We start from the raw sequence: 20,072 nt of genomic DNA, 5'->3' as shown, positions 1-20,072 counted from the left end.
TTCTGAGGGTTGATATTTCACACCTGATAAGTGAGAATGTGTTGCCTAAACTGGATGATATTCTTCATCAGGTGGGAACATTGAAGATACAGAACTACGTGGCTGTCATGAGTTCAATCCCACCATCACATTTGCACATTGAGAGCATACTGCAATTGCAAGTGTCATTAACAGCAAAGAAAATTAGCAGCATCTCCAGTTTCCTGACAAGGTTGAGAAAAAACAGAACTACGATGGAAAGAAGTGGATGAGGATAATGTGAACTAAAGTTAGCAGCTTGTGAACCAAGGAACAAAACAATAAGCCAGCACAAAGGCCTGGAATATAGACGTCAGGAGACATGAACTTCAGCTGGCCCTGGTGTTTGCAGAACCTGGCAGATCAGCGTCTGGGTGGGGACAGGCTAACATCGGGGTTAGCCATGTGTGCTAATGTGGGTGACAAGCGCCACCCCCCTCTCCCATATGCGCATTCAGGCTAATGGCAAATGCGTTAGCGCTGCCTGTACAGATATGGACACACCAACTGCTGTACCCAACAAATGCCTTTTGCTTGAATTCACATGTAAATGTGTGTGAGAGTATGTGTGTGTGTGTGTGTGTGTGTTTGTGTACTGCTCAAGCACTTCAGCCAACATGATCTGCCATTAGCATCCAGTCAGATTTCAATAATTCGGGACAAATACACACGCTCCTACCTCTTCCATTTCTCACTGATGAGTGGAGGAGGGGGTGAGCGAATGAGAGAATGACATGTTTGGAGACGGAGTGGGAAAACGAGAGAGGGGTCAGGCAAAGAGATGAAGATCAATTCCTGAGACGCAGGCTGAGGGGCGTGATGGAAGGAAGGGGACAGACATGGGAAACATTCCGACTGTCACCCAGTGAAGAATGCACAGCATCAAAACTGATGGTAATTGTGTCTTCAATGTGCTGAAGGAAACCCACCGTAGAAAATGTCTGGCTATCAAGGTTTCAGAAAGAACTGTGACGAACGCGCACACACACACACACACAAGTCAAGCTTCAGTGAATAAAGTAGAACTACTACTGCTGTTAGCAAGTTCATAACAGAGTTGACTCGTGTAAATTGTTAGCAAATAATCATGCAAAGAAATACACTGTGCACATCATACAGGTCCACATTACATAGCATGATTGTTGCCAAAAAACAAATACATTTAATTGAACTTTTGCTCCTAAAATATCAATGACATGACTTTATGAGCTTATGTTAAGTCCTCCAAGTTTATTTTAGTTCATCATTTATCAATTTATTACCAGGGACAAGAAGTAATGGCATGGCCTTCCACTTAAAGTGTAGCTCTTTCTTTTTCATTTTATGACATTTTCCCTCATCAAATTTCACTAATTAATAGTAGTAAGACCAAGTGTTTCTACGGGTCAACACACCACATGAATCAAACCAGATAACTGATGACAACTCATAAGTCAGTTGAATTTTAAAGAGCACCATTGAAAGAACTTACCCTCCACCTTTCCATTATTGGCCAGCACTCTCACCACCGCAATGTATTTAGCGGCATCCAGCGTGGCTGACGAATCCTTCCGACTCCTGCAGACAGGCAGAAAGGACGAATAACATTTGAGATTAATGTATTCCACTTAGCACAGCCTCAATTGTGCCTCGGACATCAGCCCGATTCTACAACCAGGTGACGAGTGAACTGGTGGTTTCCTGTTTTTAGTCGGGGCATCTGCATTAACGTCTACCCTAATACTGCTCAAGTTAAACTTTAATGGCACTGCCGCCACGTGGACCAGCAGATTGATTTGTTGCGCGTCTCCTTCTTACATTTCTCTCTTTAGGTGGAGCATCTCCTCCACATTGTCCTGTCGACAGCAGTGGTTGATGAGGACGGCGTAACTTCCGGCGGTCATCTCCTCCTCATACTCCTGCTTCAGCTCGAGGGCACGTTGAAGATTCTGATTTAAAAACAAACAAAAAAAGGGCCAAATTAGGCAAACGATCAAACAATTTGAGCTGAGTTAAGTGTAACCTCACTTCAGCACTGCAGAGAGCCTGGATAAGCTGCTTGACCGTAGTGGCGATTGGTTTGTCCTCTGCCTTAAGTTCCGCCAGTTTATTTTCCAGAGCCAGAACTTTACTCTCAATTCCCTGGTGGTGACAAGGGCCTTAGTTTAATTTTTTTGAATGTCTACTCTTGGAAGACAAATGCAAATAAAAGCTGATAGCTCAAAGAAGAGCTCTTCTTCACATTTCCTTTACTCACAGTTGCCTGAGGAGGATCAGTGCTGTTGGATGCAAGCTCATTCGGGTCCACCAATGCTCTCACAGCCTAAAATAATTTTAAAAAAAAGACCTTAGTTGGATAATCGTGTGTTGCTCTAATAGGTCATTGACAATCTACTCATAGTTTTGCAAGTTTTAACTTCCAAGATGATCACTTACTGTGATGAGCTCTGGAACCTGGTAGGAATTCAAAATGTTTCTGATGCCTTTGTAAACGTTTCCAGAGATAATAATGTTCTGTAAAAAGAAAAAAAAGAAAAAAGAAGAAGAGAGCGATGTAATACTGACATGCATTTGCATCTGTAAGTCTGCATAGAATAAACCATTGAGGTTCTGAAAATAATTGAGTGGTCAAAGTAACAGTGAAAGTAATCTGGACATTAGCTGAGTGTGTTTTTTGTGTTGTTTGACTGCATGTTTTGTGCATTTACCTGAGACTGTAAAAGACTGAAGTATCTGCGTAGTTTCTCCTGCTGACTCCGCATTTCTTCTTCTGACATGCTCTCAATCAGGTTGTATATGAAGAAGGATACCGTTTCTATATGAAACACACAGAGTGAGCGGTAGTCTTGGAAGCACAGTTATTTGCAACCGTGTCACTTTATGCATCCTTCTGTGCATTATACAATTTTGAACCTCTGCAGTGTGTGTGTTTCCAGTTCTGCTGACAAAGGCGGCATTCAGGCCAGAGAGTGAGTGAATGTGCGACGGCTGGCAGAGACAGCCTCCCCCCTGCTTCCACGGGCGCATGCACGCACGCGCACAAGCTCACAGCTGTCGTCTAACAAGATGTGACACGGATAACCGTCTCCATCACTCCCACCAGCTCGCACACCAGTTTCGGAGCTGGGATCTCTCCGTGACACATGGTGACACGGGTTGACATTAGCGCTTTCACAAACACACACCGTCTTACTGGACATATTACGCTTTACACAGTGGTCCGACAACAACACACTTGTACACTTTAACTACTCAGCGCTGTGTCAGCAGCCAGGCTGAATTTGTGCCGATGGAGAGAGAGCAGGTTTTTCACTGAAATGCCACCTGCACACAAACATACATGGGCTTCATGACGAGAAGTGGGCCAGTCAGCAGTCTGCTGCTACTGAGACTGACACACAACTACACACTGTCACACACCTATACCAGCGTGCTGGGCATTTAATGTCATATGAATAGCAGGGGCATTTTCTCTATGTGACAGCGCAGGCACAAACGTAACAGAGCGCAGACATTTTGTCAACCTGCAATTATGAAATCTACACATAAAGAAATGAATCTAGGTTGCCAAGTGGTGGTTGCATGAGACAAGACAATCAGCTACATGAATCAGGAGATTACCATTTGAGTTAAAACGCCATCGATTAAATAATGCGCATTTAAAAGATACCCTCATTTAAAAGAGCAATTTCTCACTCACCGACTGTTGTGGCCGTTTCTTTGGTGAAGCGCTTATCGTTAAAGAGGAGCTGTGTCACCTGAAACAGAAAGAAGACCTCAGAAAAACTATACAAAATCACAAAGAATGTTGATGAAATAACAGGACATGTTATTGAAAATTAGAAACATCAACCACTGCTAATTTAATGAGAATGTCATAAACAACTTTAAAACAAAATTTGACCACATTAAAATATTGACATTGCAAAAATCGATCTTTTCTTCTAGTATGTTCTGATTTTTGAGGCAGACAAAAACATACTACCATCTCTGATCCATTTATTGAACTGTATATACTAATATTTTAGAATTTATATTCCATTTATATTATGCAGACAATTATACAGTTGAACAGATCGAAACATCATGCCATAAAAAATAAATATTCACTACATGTACGTATATCATTTGAAATTATTCACCAAGAATAAGATAAACAATAAAAATACATAAAAGTGATACGGAAAAGATTAAGTCATTAACACATAACAAATATTTACTTTCCAGACATAACAAAACATGAAATAAATGCCTCCACTAGGAAATTCTCCTACCTTCACCATGACCTCCACATCCGATGACCTGTGGGGGGCAGTAGAAGACAAGGATGAGCTCTGACTCGACAAGCCCTCAGCAGGTCAAACTGAACTAACATGTCAGAGTTAATGTGCAATTGGCTCATAAGTGGGAGTAAGTCTTGCTTTGGGGTCACAAAACATAAAAAAGATTGACATATAGTAAAGTCCAAAAAGCAGCTCAAGTGCCCTCTCCTGCTTCGGCCTCATTTCAGGGATTAAATGATTCATCCAGGTGAAGGCTTTGGTCGTTGTCGAGATAAGAATTAATTTTGATTTGTAAGATCTTGCACATTAAACCACACAGTCCCAAATATACATTTAAAATTATTTTAAAAAAAAACATTTTTTCTGTGACACGATGCTTTCACTATGATGACATTGAAATGACTGCAGTTGCGGTCACAGCAGTAAACAGCATCACGGTTAGTAGTTGGTTCACATTTTACTTCAGGACCTTACCTAAGGTCTCATCAATAATGCATTATTAGGCCATCTTTCATACAGACCATTTAAGACTATGGCATTAAGAGGGTTTAGAGTCATGACTGACAAGAACAAGGCTTATCATTATAAGTATTGTACTTGCATAATGCAATCATAATGCTTTCATGATTCCATGTATATTTCTTGGACTACATGACTCTACAGAACTACCATAAGTCCATCTAGTTATGGCAATATACCATAACCGTATAAAGAGGCAAACAACTCAAATCAAACGGCATAATGCGATTACAAATCACACTCTTTATCTAAGCATTGAGGCCACCGGCTACAATATTTCCTTAACGTTTTTATACATAATCATAAACATTTTCTGCAGTTTCTATAATGCCTAAAAATGTGCCCCAAACCTTCCAGCTTGTAATGATGCATTCAATTTTTGTATAATACTGAAATGTGGCTGTAGTTCCCTGCAGGACAGTAATGTCATGCCCCGAACAGAGCTCTGCTCTCAATAAACTGTACTGGAAATTGTTGGTGTCAGCAGTAAGAAAACACCACTAGAAGATCGGCAAATGGGTTTCATATATGGTTGGCAATAATATTGCCAGCCACCGAAGACGTTGGCTAAAGATCCTGTTCCTCAATATAATGTAGAAAAGACGCGTGGGATTCCAGGTCTGTCCAGAGGGCTGATCCAGATGCAGAACAGGAAATGTAATCTTCATTCCGTCCACATAATTAGGGGTTCAATATCAAGTACATAATCCCAACTACAGCGTACATTCGATAGATACAAATTTAGAGGTACTGAAGGTCTCAAATTATATGGCTAAAAGCTCATCTTTTTGGAACATTATTTTCCGCAGCATTTGTTCATTCATTATTTATTATCATATGATGTTTATGTTAAGTCATTAATGCATGTCATCTCAGAGTTTGTCAAGTAGCCATAGCAACTGAGTTGACTGCATAACACAATACAATAAGACAAGCCACACAAGCGTTTGACATTTCCAATCCCACAGTACACAAGAGACAAGACAACAATACAAAAGCCGGGGGAAACCACAAAAGACTGATGGTCTCACACAGAAAACACACACCGATGAACACACGGTGAATGATGACAACGTGTGACATTTCTGGCTCTGTCAGCGAGTCAGTAAAGGAGGAGGAAGGGAAGATGAGTGGAGGAGAGAGAAGAGGTCTTTAATGATTAAATTATCCCTTGACCTTGTCTTTGACAGGGGCAGCTCCAGCATCACAATGACACGCAGCGGCGCACACACAATTTCGGGCTGTTCGTTTCCCTGACAGGGTCTAAATTGGGCTTGTCACATGTGTGTTAGCAGGAAGTGTGTCTTTAATGAGTGTACACTAGAGTATGAGAGTGATGAAGACCTGCCAACATTCCTGGTGATTCCTGGACACAGAGGAGAACGTCTGACGCAGGTGGACATATGGTACATGTCATGATGGGACTGAAGATAGAACATCAACAGCATCACTAGGTCCACTCAATTCCACCTCAGAAAAATGACCATCCTCTCTGTCTGCGGCTGATCACTGCGAGTTCGCCTTCTCTTCGGTCTCCCACAGAAATCCTTTCACAAACAATTTCTCTAGTGCCTACCTCATCACAAGACCCCATCCTCAATGGCATGCCCTAGTGCTACAAGAAATTTCAACTGCTCCTGTATATTTAAAACTCATCCACAACCAAGTCCCTCTCAAGCTTCTGATGTCATCCACATCGCCAGCCCTGCTCTTTCACTCAGATTCGTGGCCTCTCACTCACCATCTACTGTACTTTCTATGGCGACCATGGCTTTCAGCTCCCAAACTATGATATACCCAATATCTTTAACTTTCAACAATCTTTCACCTCAAAACCCATCCATTCAAGCTGGCTTACTCCCCCTAACCACCAATACACTTACCAATTTTATTCTTTGTCATTTGTACCTATTGTTTTGTGTACAATGTTGTTTTCTCCATCTTTCCATCATATTTTTTAAATGTCCGTGAAAGCCAAATGATATGCCTCAAACGTGTTTCTCCAGACCAGTCAAAAGTTTTGGAGTGTAAGTGGGGAAAAAAAAACAACTTCTTTCTGTACATTTACCATTAAAACAAAGACACTTCAGCAGCTTAATGTCCTGTGGAGCTCATGAATGAATAAATGACTCATCAGAAAGTGGCAGTCCTGAGTGCAGGAGCGTGCATTTTATAAGCTTAATATATGACCATGGACTAAATGGGCAGATTATATAGTTTAATAATTCTAATTTTTTCTTTTAACACTGCATGCATGTGTGTGCAAATAAATGAAGTGGAGTGAGCGAAACAATACTTCAACCATCTGTGTTCAACTACAATTCTCAAGGCACTAGTTAGGAGCGTTTGTCAAGGCCGATTGCAAACTAGACAGAGTCAGTTAATATTGATGAATGACTAAAAAGTGAAGCGAAAATAACGAAATAACTGACATTGATGGTATTTCAGTAAACCGTTCAATCATGTTGTAAGTGTCTGTTTTTTTGCATATAAAGCAAAACAGAAAACCAGTGATTCTGCAGGTGAAAATTATATTTACTGTTAAATAATAATAAATACATGAATCAAACAGCTTGATTTTAAATCTTATATGTGAATACATCTTGAACTGCTTCATATATTTTTTTCCACCAGTGATCTAGCTTGAACTTTTCTGATGGTTGACTACCTCTGGTCCCTCCAGCCCTTCTAACTGCGACTCAGCTCCAGTCTGGCTCGTATAGGGGGGCTGTTTTCCTGAGTGTCTGCTGTGATGAAGTGTAAATATTCATAAACATTCGTTCAACAAAGGCCCAGTGGTCACACCCTGGTCCTAGGGCCAGCTCTGCATCTGTGCGTGTTAAAGGAAGTCTTAGACCCATTCAGGGGTTTGGGGCATACGGGGGCATTGGTGGGCATCTGCTCATTTACATATCTCCCACGGTGCTTTGGGGCAAGGCTGGGGCATGAAGGCCTCCATATGCATGAGGCAGCTGTATGTGTGTGAGTGTTGAGAGTCTATATTCCCCGCAGCTGCCCACGCACGCTGGAAATGGTGTGATAGGCTGCACATGTCATATTCATCGCATATGCTGCTGTGGCCTCCATCATGTTAGACTTCCCTTAAACACTTGTCGGTACTCATGAGGCTTAATATGCAGAAATATGGAATTCCAAATGACTGTGAACAGATGGAACGGATTAAAAAAAACACAAGATTAATTGACTCACTGTCTGAAGCCTGAGAGGAGGCTGCTTCGGAAAACCTTGAGGTCCATCGCAGGGATTGAGGGATCAGACACTGGAGAAAAGAGCACACAATTGATGAACAGAAACTGCTACAATTTTTGGGACTCATTTTTGGGTATGTGACAAGCAAATAAAAGAAAAAAACATTTCAGTACCATCCATAGCCTAGCTCTGCTTTTTACCAATTTTACAGATATACACGACTCTTAAGATGGAAGACAAACATAACACCATTGGTGACAGGTATACACAAAAGAAATGAAGTAAACTGTTTTTTAGGTTTTCTGCTTAACTGTGCACAGTTTTTTAAAGTTTTCAGTGATATCTTCTTGAGGTGAAGTCAAACAGCATAACACCACCCACACCTCTCCTCTTTTGCTGTGAACCTTGTTTACAGTTCAAAATATAAATTCAACCAACTTTCCAGATTCCCCTATTTGATTTCCATTTTTGCTTACTGTCTGATGATTACTTGATTCTTAGACATGTCGAAATTGAATATATGAAAAATAAACTCAGAGCCATGCAGTCAGTCTTTGAAAGTAAAACAAGAAGAGAGACAGAAAAGAGGCAGATTGCATTCATTATTTAGCAGTCTTCATCTCCATCTCTGTTTCTCAGCCCCATTGAGGAGCCCCCTCGTTCCTGCTCTTTACATATTCACACACACTAATCTCTTAAAAGGCCTGATGAGCACCGAGGAGTAAATGGACAAATGCATGAGTGTGTGTTAAAGTTGGGCCAATTAGCCTGCAGGCAGAGCAGCAATTTCTATCATGACAGACAGTTGAGATGTGGCAGAGGAATGTGTGGAAAAGTGTGTTTACTCAAAGCAGTGCTGACTTACGGAAGGTGTGGAGTTTGGTGAGATCAGATGAAGCCAGCAGTCGAACTTCTAAAAATAACATGTCACTGGAATCCATTGGGATGTTGGCGTCCTAAAGACAGAAACTTTTAGAGGCAACATAACACAAAACGCACTCACAGACCACAATACCTGAAGAGCCTGGCGAGCTGCGTTTATGTTGGGAAAAACAGGGAGGATGTATTTAGAGATGGCATCTTGATCAGGGGTCACTCCAAGCTCCTGCATCGCCTTTATCACCTCAACCACTCCTGAAATGTATCAGAAATCCATTATCATCCTGAAGAAAATATTCAACCACACATATGTCAGCCGATAAAAGGAGGACTTTTGAACAGCGTTAATTGAAATAATTAGTTTAGAATTCATCAATTCACTTTGTTAAAATGAAAAATGCCAACTTCTATTGCTCCTCTTTACCCCCTCCACCACGTCCTTGTAGAGGCTCCAGCACATGGGACCCACGTTCACAAGGACAAGCTTTCAACAAGGAATGAAATGTCTCTTTTTTTTTTTTAATGTTTTAATACATGGGGTTTAATGAAAAATATAAGGAAGAAAACGATTGCATGTCTGAAGTTCAGAGGCAAGCACATCTCTTCCTGTGGACTCGCACCGAATCAACGATAATGCTAATGTCTGCCCTGCTCCACCTCAGAGTGGTACATGAGTGTACATAAACACTTACTTGCCCAGGAGTGGACTCTTGCCCCATCACCCTGCTCTCCAGCAGAGCCTGGGGTCCAGCCTGAGGGAAGGGGGCAGCCACATGCATATGGAACAGCCACTTGCATTCTCTGCCCGAGAGTGTGTTTGTCAGTACTTTGCATAAGTCTCGGAGCAGACCCCTCAAGGACACCAGCCTAAACGCGACCGAGCATGTGGTATCAATCCGGGTTTCTGTTGCCATGCAGTTTTGTGAACTATCAATGTATCCATGCTAAATATGAACACGCGGCGGCCTTCGGCTTCCAGCACCCACTTCAGCAAACTAGCCAAAAGTGCTTCCTGTAGTTGACACACCTCAATTCTCCGTGTGTATCCACGCTCCACTCAGGTTTCATAAACACACATGCAGATATATACACAGCTCAGTGTTGCTGTAGTCTCCTGGGACATGTGTTCACCTGGCGCTCTCTCTCTGCTGCTGAATTAAAGATGAGCCCCAGGCTTTTATACACCATTAAAACCTGTGGCTGGGCTACACTGGCCCAGGTATGACTACCTAAACCACTCCATCCATCCATCTGTGCAACTCTCCTCTCGGTTCACATCAGTCATTCACCTCTTCGCTCGCTCACCACCCTACTTTCAAGAAAAAGCAAACAACAATCCTCCTACTTCTCAATGGAGCCTTCATCTATACCACAGTCGTCCCGTCCATTCTAACCCCCGTTCACTTTCAGATCATCTTTTTTTATGAAAGAAGAGAACAGGAACCCGTTCAGCTTCTAAATAATCTATTATCAATTTCACGGTGAGCCAGACAGAAAACAACAGAGAGCTGGCGGTATAAACGCACAAGTCGGCATTTTCTTGAACCCTTTTTAGCAACCGGACACAAGCAGTTCCATCATCAGCACTTTTGAGTTTCCACCAAGCATTTTTTTCCCAGCATGTGAACTCACATTAAGAAGGGTTCTTTACCAACAATCACCTACCCATGTTTCTTTCTGAATACTACCAGTACAAACAAATGTGTACAGCATTTACAATGCATTCAAAAAATGAAATAAATATAAATTCAGAAAACTCCATTCACAATTTTAACACCTGCAGAATAAGAACAATCTGGTAAAAATTCAACACAAATGATGTGATGTAAAACATGGGTGGGTGTCACTTGAACAATGACCCCTGGAGTTTCAATAATCCGCATCACCAGTAATCCTCTCTGCTTTCACTGCCGTCTGAACAAGTTAAACAAATACTTGGTACAAAGTCAAACCGAGCAGACTCAAAGCTGCTATACGTTGGTCAGCACAAAGGCTGACATCAATTCCACGCAAGAAATATCAAAGTAGTGAGTAGAACATGGCAGTGGTCACAAGATATCATCATCAGATTCATGTCTGCAGGTTAACTGTCACGGAGGAGAAGTGCAGATTGAGAAAAGAGGAAAAGAGGAGTGGGGTGAACCGGTTGCTGTCATCTCCTCCCATCGTTGGACATGAGTACCTGTCACTTCTCCTTTCATTCCTCTTCTCACACCATCTGTCTCTTCATTTCTGTGTCTATGACTCTCACAAGGTGGACTTAAATGGCTGCTAGGCAAAGACAGATTTTGGGGACGAAAGAAGGAGCCAGTCAGATTTTAGAGAGCACATTTCTGACCCCCACAATGGAGCAAACTGAAGACACTTGTACTTAAGGCCAGTCTATTTAAGGGGGTCAGGCATTTGAGTTAAGGATAGCTTTTCAGTAATTGAAACGGGGCAACACCTCTCTCTTTCTTCAAGGTTTGTTAACAGAGTGCACGAACACTACCAGCAGCAGATTCATTGAAAATATCCTTCAAATGTTGTGGTTCTTTTGGTTAAACGTTAGATAAACCTTCAGATAGAACATACACAACTGTATTCAAGTGGTCTGTGTTTACTGACGTGATCATCAATAAACCATTTTTTAAATTTCTTCATGGTTGGTGTGAATACTCAGTGGCACGCAAATACTGTCTCCCTCACACGTGTGCAAATAGCATAGTAGAGACGGAGAGCCTGGTGAAGAACGCAGGGTTGAACAGGGACTAATAAACTTGAAGGTGATCTATTACATTATAATTGTAATTCAAGTCGTAACTCAATGCATGCCCAGCTACTGCTCATGGTATTTCACCAGGGAATCTTGAAAGTTTTAAATACGAAAAAAAAAAAAGAAAAGACAAGCATGTATGACAACACAATACTATAACTGGACATGTATTGTCAGAGATACAAAATTTGGTTCCTATTGCACAGTACTAGTGTCTTGATTTAAAAATAGAGCCTGCACATCGTTTTGAATTCCTGTTCCTCTTTGCAGCATAATTTTTAAATCTAAAAAAATAATGTAATGTTTAGCCTCATAGTTGTCATTAAGTCTTTCCATCATTCCATTAACCTCTACAGAAGTATAGTTGTGAAGTCCTAACTCACTGGTGACAAGCTGCACTTTCTCAAACAGAAAGTTGAAGATGAGGTCATGTGAATAAACGTGAAGAAGGAGGGACAAACTATCATCACCTAAAACACAGAGGAGAAAAACCACCCTTCTACTAGTCACTCCTTTCTAGCGTGTCAGAAATGGTCAGGAGAAGTGGCCGTGCACAGACTGACAAGGGGAGAGTAGCTGGCGGCAGGTGGGAAGTTTGACCCAGCATATGCTTCCGCTAAACCCACCAAATCCACACCTCATCAAAATGCATTCCTCCCCGTTGCGCCCCTCCAATTCCGAGGCTCAGGCCTCTCAGCCCGCTAGTGACACCTGTGGACAAAAAGTGACACGGCGCTTAATATTTCATGGGCAGTGCACAGTGGGGCGCGTAATCCAAAGTGAATTCCCTCAGAGCGCTTGCATTTACATGAAATCAAGTCACTCTGCATCAGTCACATCACCTGCACTGCCCCCCGAAATGCCACTGCCCCCTCCTCTCCTTCACGAATGCAAACACACACACCTCCTGCAGTCAAAGACTGTGAGAGAGCAAGCGGAGAAAAAGAAGGTTGCATCATTCATGAGGGTAAAGACCAACACCATCTGAAACGAGCAAATGTGTGCTAAAGAGAACTTTCTCCACTTTCCTTCCTTGTGTTCTCCTCTCTTCTCACACGGCCAGTTTGTGTAGTTGTGTGCATTTAAACTTGTCTCGTCGTCTCGGCCTTGCTGCCAAGCCATGCGATAACTCGTCTCAACGCTCAGACCAAGAATCTGTCCTGACCACACAGAGGCGTACCGACACAATGGTCTAACCAGTTTTCTCTCGCTGCCAACTCTAATGTTGTCAATTAGCCGACAGGGTGAAAATGCATCATTTATTAATTGCTCTAAAAAACCCCAAAGAGAGAGCCGGAGCTCGCCACAGATGAAGCACTTAAAAGCCGAGCTGCCACTGAAGACATTTGACAGCGTACATTTGCTAATGAGTTGTGAATTCTGACAAGTCTCCAAATGTTTGCCATCTGTCACTGAGCTGATTCTACCCTACATGCACTCAGAAAATTGAAGGCCAGTCAGGGTAAGACCAATACTCATAGGTGCGGTAACACCCCTAAGCGACGAGAACACTGTTTTCAACATCACAATAATCCTGGACTTGTTTTCATCAACAACTACTAACACTAAGTCAGTTGCCTTTCCTATAAGTCACATTGAAACAAGGAAAACGTCATTATTAATCAACCCATTTCAGTAAGTTTCAACTGATGGAGATTGATAAACTGGATTTCTTCAGCATGCATTTCCTCAAATCAGGAACAAAAACATTTATACATAAGACACTGTATATTGATGTAAAAAAACTAGAAAGGTATGGTAGGAACTAGGTCTTATCTACACAAGATGTGAAAATTTAAAGCGTGGTGGGTCAATAATCAATGTAAAGTGTGCAGAATTAGGATGGTAGCAGTTCATCATATGATGCGTGTGCCTGCATGTGTGTCTGTGCGTGCGTGCGGCTAAAGGGGGATCAATGATGGCTACACCATCGGTGGCTTGTACCTCAACCACTGAATGTACTGAGTCAAAGGCTGATTCCACTTTGTCTCAAATACATTTTTTACTTAGTCTTAGAGATGCGTTACTGTGTAAAAAAATATATATTATTTTTTATTTTTACGTGGCAGCATAGTCATTTATTCTTTGGGGGCCATTTGGGTTTGGGGGGGTGGCTAAAACCCATTCCAGAGGGGTATCTTGCCGCAAAGGACAAGACTGGCGACTGTCTCCCTCACTCTACATGCACAAGTGTGCCCCATCAGAATGTACCAAGAAAAATAACGCAGTTACCACTACACAGCTCATCTCTGTAGCAGACATTAGGCTGATAAACATCTGATTTTATGAACAGAAAAATTCACTTAAATGAATAATGTTGGGCTCTAACCGTTTTCACTGCAGTGATCCTGCAGCTGTTTTGACAAGGAGGACAGCGAGGAGGAAAGACACTGATTTTTTTCAAGTTACTGAAGATTACCAGACCATTCGTTGATAATTTATGACATCTGGATCTGTACTTCACTGGTGAAAATCTTCATGATCGTCAGTAATCTCTCACACCGTCCAAACATGTTAATTAAAATGGTCCGTATTACGCAATTTGTTTCAGCTATTTTCTTGCAAAATAAACATAACCAATGTCGCCTCTAATTCTTCCCGAGTCTGAGCAAGCACGCAAATTCTGTGAGCAGTCACTTCGACCACTGTGAGCGATCAGTCTGTGTTTATAAACAGGGGTGCAATCCGCTTGTCACACTGCACCGGAGTAATAGTGGAAAATGCACATGAGGATGCACAAATGAACATGCAGTCAAGGTAGGAGCAACGTGACTTTTCAAAACAATGCACTTTTACCTATATATTTATGTGTAGGATAAACTAAAACAATGGTTTTTATAAATGCAGCTTCAAATATTTACAGCAAAAGCAAAACAAATAAGTTCAAAGATTCATTTTATGAACCTATGTTTTTCACAAGAAATTTACAGGAGTGATATGAAAGAGTATGTCTGGCCCAAGCATTGCCCAATGGTTGCATGGACTGACTACATTTTACCTGTGGAAAAAAAATGCTGACCAACTTGGAGAAATAACTCTGGGCAACAGTTTCTTGTTTTTTTGGATGTTTGAGTGAAATGGATTATGTGTAAATAATATAATAAAAAAATAAATAATGACAATAATAATATAAATAACAAGCAAGAATTCAATAAAAATATGTAATCATTATGAAAATGTATCATGTGAAAAATGATATTAAATTCTTGATTTGCCAGCGACTTGTTTGACTGTACATTTTTAATAAAATGAAGATCAACGTTCTGACAGAAAGAGACTAGGATTTTTCATTTCTGAAGACTCAATTTTAAATTAAGGTACTGAATGACTTTACAAATTATGAGGGAAAGATTATTCATTGCCTACAGCAAAAGAAACACTTCAGTCAGTAAAAAGGTGGAATACAGTCATGTTCAACCCCACTTACAAAAGTCAGTGTTTCTTCTTAGTTCAACCATTAAGAGTGGTTGACACAAGAAGTTTTGACTTTTAGACTTTGCAATCTATTCAGGGAAGGGTCTAGAGAGACACGTGCATGTTTTTTAGTGTGTGTTTTCTTTTTCAATGCTTCCTGCTCAAACGCTCTCATACAGCGATCAGACCTCTTTGCCCTTGACTGCACTAGTCCGGTGAAATCTGTCCCAGTTGGACCACTCAGCCTCACATTAATATTTGAGGGGAACACTCCTTAAAAGCTCTTTCCGACAAAAAAAAAAAAAAAAAAAACAGGCGGAAGTCATTATCTGCTCCAAGCGACAAAAATAGCAGACAGCAACACCTAAAAATTTCGCTCGCTTGCAGTAACATCTAGTGCCAACGAATGACTGGATTACAGAGTTGGTGACTAAAAGCATCAATTTGTTGAAGCAAGTGCATTTGAAATGATTGGACAACTGTTCACTTAGGGCATCAGATGAAAAGCATCACAAATGCATGAGCACTGAGATTGATACTAAAGCAATACAACAGGTTTTGGAACATCGTAATGGCATAAAATAATACACAAAGGAAAGTAACGACTTTAGTAACCATAGCAATGAAAATGAAGTCAAGAAAGAAGTCAAGAAACAAAGAAAGAAAGAAAGAAAGTAAGAAAGAGTTTTCATCGGGCGAGTACATACCAGCTGTGTTTTTTTCTTTGGCAAGGTGAGTGAACAGGGGCCGGAAGTAATGTGGCCTGATGGGGAGACCCTGCTCCTGCATATTCTTCATCAACTCAAAGGACATACCTGCACAGACAGGCCCAATTAACTGAAGCCCAGTGAAAATGGAGGATACACAACTTGACTTAACAACCGATGGGTGTGACACATACCCATTTTCTTAGATTCTAGAGCACAGGCCAGAGCGAAGGTGAATGGTGAGGAGTGACTCCTGGATTCCAGAAGCTCTTTGCAGTAGTGTAATATTTTGTCCGTTGGCTGCAAAATAATTTTTTTTTTCAAAACCAATTTCACTGACGTGTGCACATTATGTTGGAGCATCACAATGTACACTTGAGACAGAATTATAATATACAGCATTGCAGTGAAAACATAATGACATAATAATAATCTGACACAAATCATCCATGCTTTTCTAAATACCGTGTCCATGTTGACGCAGTGTCGAAGGAAGAAGTTGCCTAGGTCGGTGTCACTGGCGTATACGTCCTGCTCCAGTGGAGGAAAAGACTTGAGGATGGCAAAAGCTGTGTCCTCCTGGTGTTGAGTGATCATGCTGAGACACAAATTAATGGCATCTGTAAAGAGAAGTAAAATACAGATATTTAATATTCACTTCTCTTAAGAAATGTTTATAAAGACTATACACAATATGCATTACAAACGTAGCAGTGACAGAGCATCTATTCATCCAGGTGGACATGACTATGGTTCAATAACATCTCAGTGAAAGGAGACACAAGTAGGAATACATCAATCACTACAACTCTTAGTCCCACTGGAACTGAAGGACTAAGGGAAGTGAAATGATGTCTTTGCACTTACCTGGAATGAATCCCCTTTCATGTCTCATGCGCTCCAAGATCTGTGGAATATGCTCCTGGTGGCCAGCCACACCCAGAGTGTACACCACTTGCATTAGATCCCTGTCCATCAGAATACAATCTGCACTTTCTGCTGCAGCCAGAGTCTAATGAGGTGGACAGTGAGTTGAAAAGACATGTTAGGATGCAGAAGGAATTTAAAATATAAGCAGTTGAGGCTACTGATTATAGATGATAGAGTATATTATTAGCTCACCTCTTTTAGGCTCTCAATGTCTCCCTTCTCAGCGTAGGCGTTCAGCAGTGAAACATAAGTTCCAGCACCAGGTTCAATTCCAGCTCCCTTCATCACAGTCAGAATCTCTTTGGCACTGTCAATGTTGCTGTACAGAGGTGTGGCATTTTGTCATAACAAAAGAACATTTCGAATGTATAATTCAAAGCAAAGAATAATCTGAGTCTGAATAAATAGTTTCCTAAACATTAAAATTATTCATGGGACAACAATGGTAGCCAGAAAAACAATGTTACCAATGGCCCTATTTAGATAAAGATGACTTCTCCCATCATAGGATGGGCACCTCCAGAAATTCAGAGGCTTCATCCAGGCCAACACAATTGATACTGGTATAGCAATGAATGACAGAGCAATGTGTCAACATTCACAAGAATATACATCACGCTGCATTGTTCACAACAATTCTACAAACGAAAGGGTGGCCCTTACCCTGCACGGGCATGTCCAGTGACTAGCGAGCTGAAAACTGCTTCAGTGATTGGGAGATCTTTACTCTTCATGAAACCCAATATGGTGCTGAAAGGGGGTCAATGGGTTTTTAGCAATTCATTGTTCTTTATGCAGAATATCGCAAACATCTGGAGTTCATACCTGGAGCCATCAATATTTCCCTCTTGGCAGTAGGCAGCAATTAGTCTCTGGTAAGTTACCTGCAAACAGTAGTGAAAATGAAGCTGAGCTCAAACTAAAGCAACACAGGCAAAAAAGTTCTAGAAGAAATGTCTTGTTTTTAAGTTTTGAGCAACTAAAAGGTTTCCCCCTTTTGCATACGCCTCGTGTTCAGTATTTTCATCAGTCACATTAAACTGCCATTTGCAAAAACAACATAAGACACATGAGGTAGTTCCACTTTTGAATTACTGAAAGATGTTAACCTACAGTCTACATACATACGTCTCTGGGCAGAGTCAGGTAACTTAGGAGAAATTCTTACACGAGTAATCTAAGCATAAAACCTGGATGAGTGCTTTGCTGCTACTCACTCTGTTGGGCTGCACACCAGCCTCTTCCATTTTGGCCAGGAAGTCAGTGGGTGCAAACTTAAACTCATTCTGCAGGTAAACTTTGAGGAGAGCATTGTAGTGGCTCGCATCATATTGAGCTCCTGAGAATGAAAATAGGACAAAAATAGGTGACCCAGGTGACCCAGACAGCAAATCAAATTAGAAATGAAAGGACCCAATTAAGTGCATGGAGAACCAGGCAATGTCAATTCTTATCACATGCATCAGGGTAAATATGGAATCTAATTTTGATTACCCAGGTCCTTCAGCTTATCCCAAACACGGTGGGCAAGTTCTGTACGCTCTGACAGGGGAACCTCTGGCAGCAGGGACCCACAGCTACGCAGCAACAGCAAGGCTTGATTACCACTAGGATAACCTGGAAACATAGACAAAGTTAAAGCAAATGAGAGAGTGATCAGGTTGAGTCGGTCATCTTTCAGTTGTAATTTTAAAATATTTTGTAATTTAAGTAAAAAGCTTCCTCCCAGAGTCAAAGAGGGTGGTATTCATTACAGTATTTATATCGACAAACAGAATTAAATATATTTTCCATTTGAAGTAAGCAAGAGCTACAATAAAAAAGACTGCTGTGCTCCTTCTTTGACATCATTGACATCAAGCATACCTGTCCTGCAGATGTCATGGAAGATCTGAAGCAGCAAGGTCTTGGTAACACGACCTGTCCGCCGAACAGAGCTGTCTAGCTTGGACAGTGCCCAGTCAAACTGCTTGGCTTGTTTGGATCGAACCGCTATAGCCGCCTCTTCATTCGGTTCCATGGCAGTGGCAAAGTTACGAACACATCCTGCCATATATGGCCCATAAACACTGTGAGGCAAATGAGAGGGAAAAAACACAGAATTGCAATGTGTTCATAAATAGATGTGGAAAGTGTCATAAGTAGGTTAGTAAAATCAAAAACATTTCATTCCGTTTTTCAGATTAGCTTCTTCATTTGAACTTTCAAAATACCAGTAAAAAAAAACTATGAATATATTTGCAGCTTTTCATCAATTTTAACACCAAGTTCATTGCATTGTGCCCATAATGATGTCATACAAATGAATCGAGTAAAAAAACAAATTTCAGATTACCGTTTTTCCCACGACACTAAAGAGGTGGTACTTGTCATGACATGTCATAACTCCATGACCCTGGCATCACACAGGCCACCTTTAGGGACCATTGCCCCCAATGTATAGCCATCTTGTATTTTGTAAAGGGTCTTACTCTTGACCTTGAAAGGTTGACCCAAACGCTCATAGAAAACACCGTTATATACAATACGTAGTCACATTTAGTAGAGTCATGCTTAGCAGATGAGCGTTAGTTCCTAAAACATGCTCGATATCAGACATTTTTCAAAGATTGAGCCACGGTTATACTCAAGACAAATGCAACTCGCCAAAATAAAAAAGAAGACGCGTACTTGCAAAGACAAAACCATGTAGTATGTATGGTTTCTATTAAACTAGTTACGAAACTGTCACACTGGTTATACAAGCGAGTGATTTATACGTCAATGACGTAGTTTACAGACTGCAGCGTATCGGAGTGAAAATATAGGTAAGCGGTTAATGTCCAATTCATATTTGGAAGCATTCATACCCGCGAGAGGTCATTCATCCTCAATGACATGTGTGTTGCTTAGCCGCACCGGCTAGCTGGGTGATGCTCACCTGCACACATTGCCCTGATTCAAAAAAGTCTGTCGGTGACAAGCGCCGGTTCTTCTGTAGCCAAGAGCTCCGCTGTACAGTCGACTCAAAGATGGACCGGTTCTGTTGGTCCCATTAATGTGGAGCAAGCCCGAAGGCGAAAACTTAAGTAACCGTGCGGACCTCAAGAGCGCTGCCATGTTTTCTGTCGCAGGCGTAGAAGGGCATCCGTACCACGTGACGAGATTTTACGAGATACCGCGAGAGTTGGGCGTCCTTAAATGTGCTTCCATCAAGCACCATCAACATAAAGTATGAATATTAAAGTACTGCTAGTTTGTGGAAGTTTCAAAGAATAGATGCGGTATTGCCGTTCCTAAAAAAGATGTAAGAATTTGAAAATGAGTGAATGTGCCACTGTCAAGTCAATTTGTCTACAAGTGCGTTTGTATTTTACGTGAATACGATAAATGACATTG

The 20,072-nt window shown here is 41.3% G+C and overlaps 1 protein-coding gene across 1 annotated transcript in view; it reads right to left on the bottom strand.

The window, feature by feature from the left end:
- The window catches only part of lrpprc (leucine-rich pentatricopeptide repeat containing), a 48,325-nt gene extending 28,424 nt beyond the window's left edge, over positions 1 to 19,901 (bottom strand). Inside the window, exons 1-22 of the mRNA XM_053875990.1 lie at positions 19,615 to 19,901; positions 18,561 to 18,763; positions 18,189 to 18,311; positions 17,912 to 18,033; positions 17,520 to 17,578; positions 17,358 to 17,444; positions 16,887 to 17,013; positions 16,632 to 16,776; positions 16,230 to 16,384; positions 15,959 to 16,064; positions 15,765 to 15,872; positions 9,025 to 9,143; positions 8,875 to 8,965; positions 8,010 to 8,079; positions 4,272 to 4,299; positions 3,698 to 3,755; positions 2,706 to 2,812; positions 2,434 to 2,511; positions 2,255 to 2,320; positions 2,026 to 2,139; positions 1,816 to 1,946; positions 1,490 to 1,575 (exon numbers count right to left, since the gene is read on the bottom strand). Coding sequence (XP_053731965.1) covers positions 1,490 to 1,575; positions 1,816 to 1,946; positions 2,026 to 2,139; positions 2,255 to 2,320; positions 2,434 to 2,511; positions 2,706 to 2,812; positions 3,698 to 3,755; positions 4,272 to 4,299; positions 8,010 to 8,079; positions 8,875 to 8,965; positions 9,025 to 9,143; positions 15,765 to 15,872; positions 15,959 to 16,064; positions 16,230 to 16,384; positions 16,632 to 16,776; positions 16,887 to 17,013; positions 17,358 to 17,444; positions 17,520 to 17,578; positions 17,912 to 18,033; positions 18,189 to 18,311; positions 18,561 to 18,763; positions 19,615 to 19,793 — 2,362 coding nt within the window. The 5' untranslated portion in view covers positions 19,794 to 19,901. The remainder of the gene's footprint in view (positions 1 to 1,489; positions 1,576 to 1,815; positions 1,947 to 2,025; positions 2,140 to 2,254; positions 2,321 to 2,433; positions 2,512 to 2,705; positions 2,813 to 3,697; positions 3,756 to 4,271; positions 4,300 to 8,009; positions 8,080 to 8,874; positions 8,966 to 9,024; positions 9,144 to 15,764; positions 15,873 to 15,958; positions 16,065 to 16,229; positions 16,385 to 16,631; positions 16,777 to 16,886; positions 17,014 to 17,357; positions 17,445 to 17,519; positions 17,579 to 17,911; positions 18,034 to 18,188; positions 18,312 to 18,560; positions 18,764 to 19,614) is intronic.
- Positions 19,902 to 20,072: the final 171 nt, after the last annotated feature.

This window comes from Synchiropus splendidus, chromosome 9 (genome assembly GCF_027744825.2).
Source record: "Synchiropus splendidus isolate RoL2022-P1 chromosome 9, RoL_Sspl_1.0, whole genome shotgun sequence".
In the NCBI taxonomy this organism is placed as follows: Eukaryota; Metazoa; Chordata; class Actinopteri; order Syngnathiformes; family Callionymidae; genus Synchiropus; species Synchiropus splendidus.
Note: the sequence above shows the minus strand (reverse complement) of the source record. Positions and strands in the feature narration are given on the sequence as shown.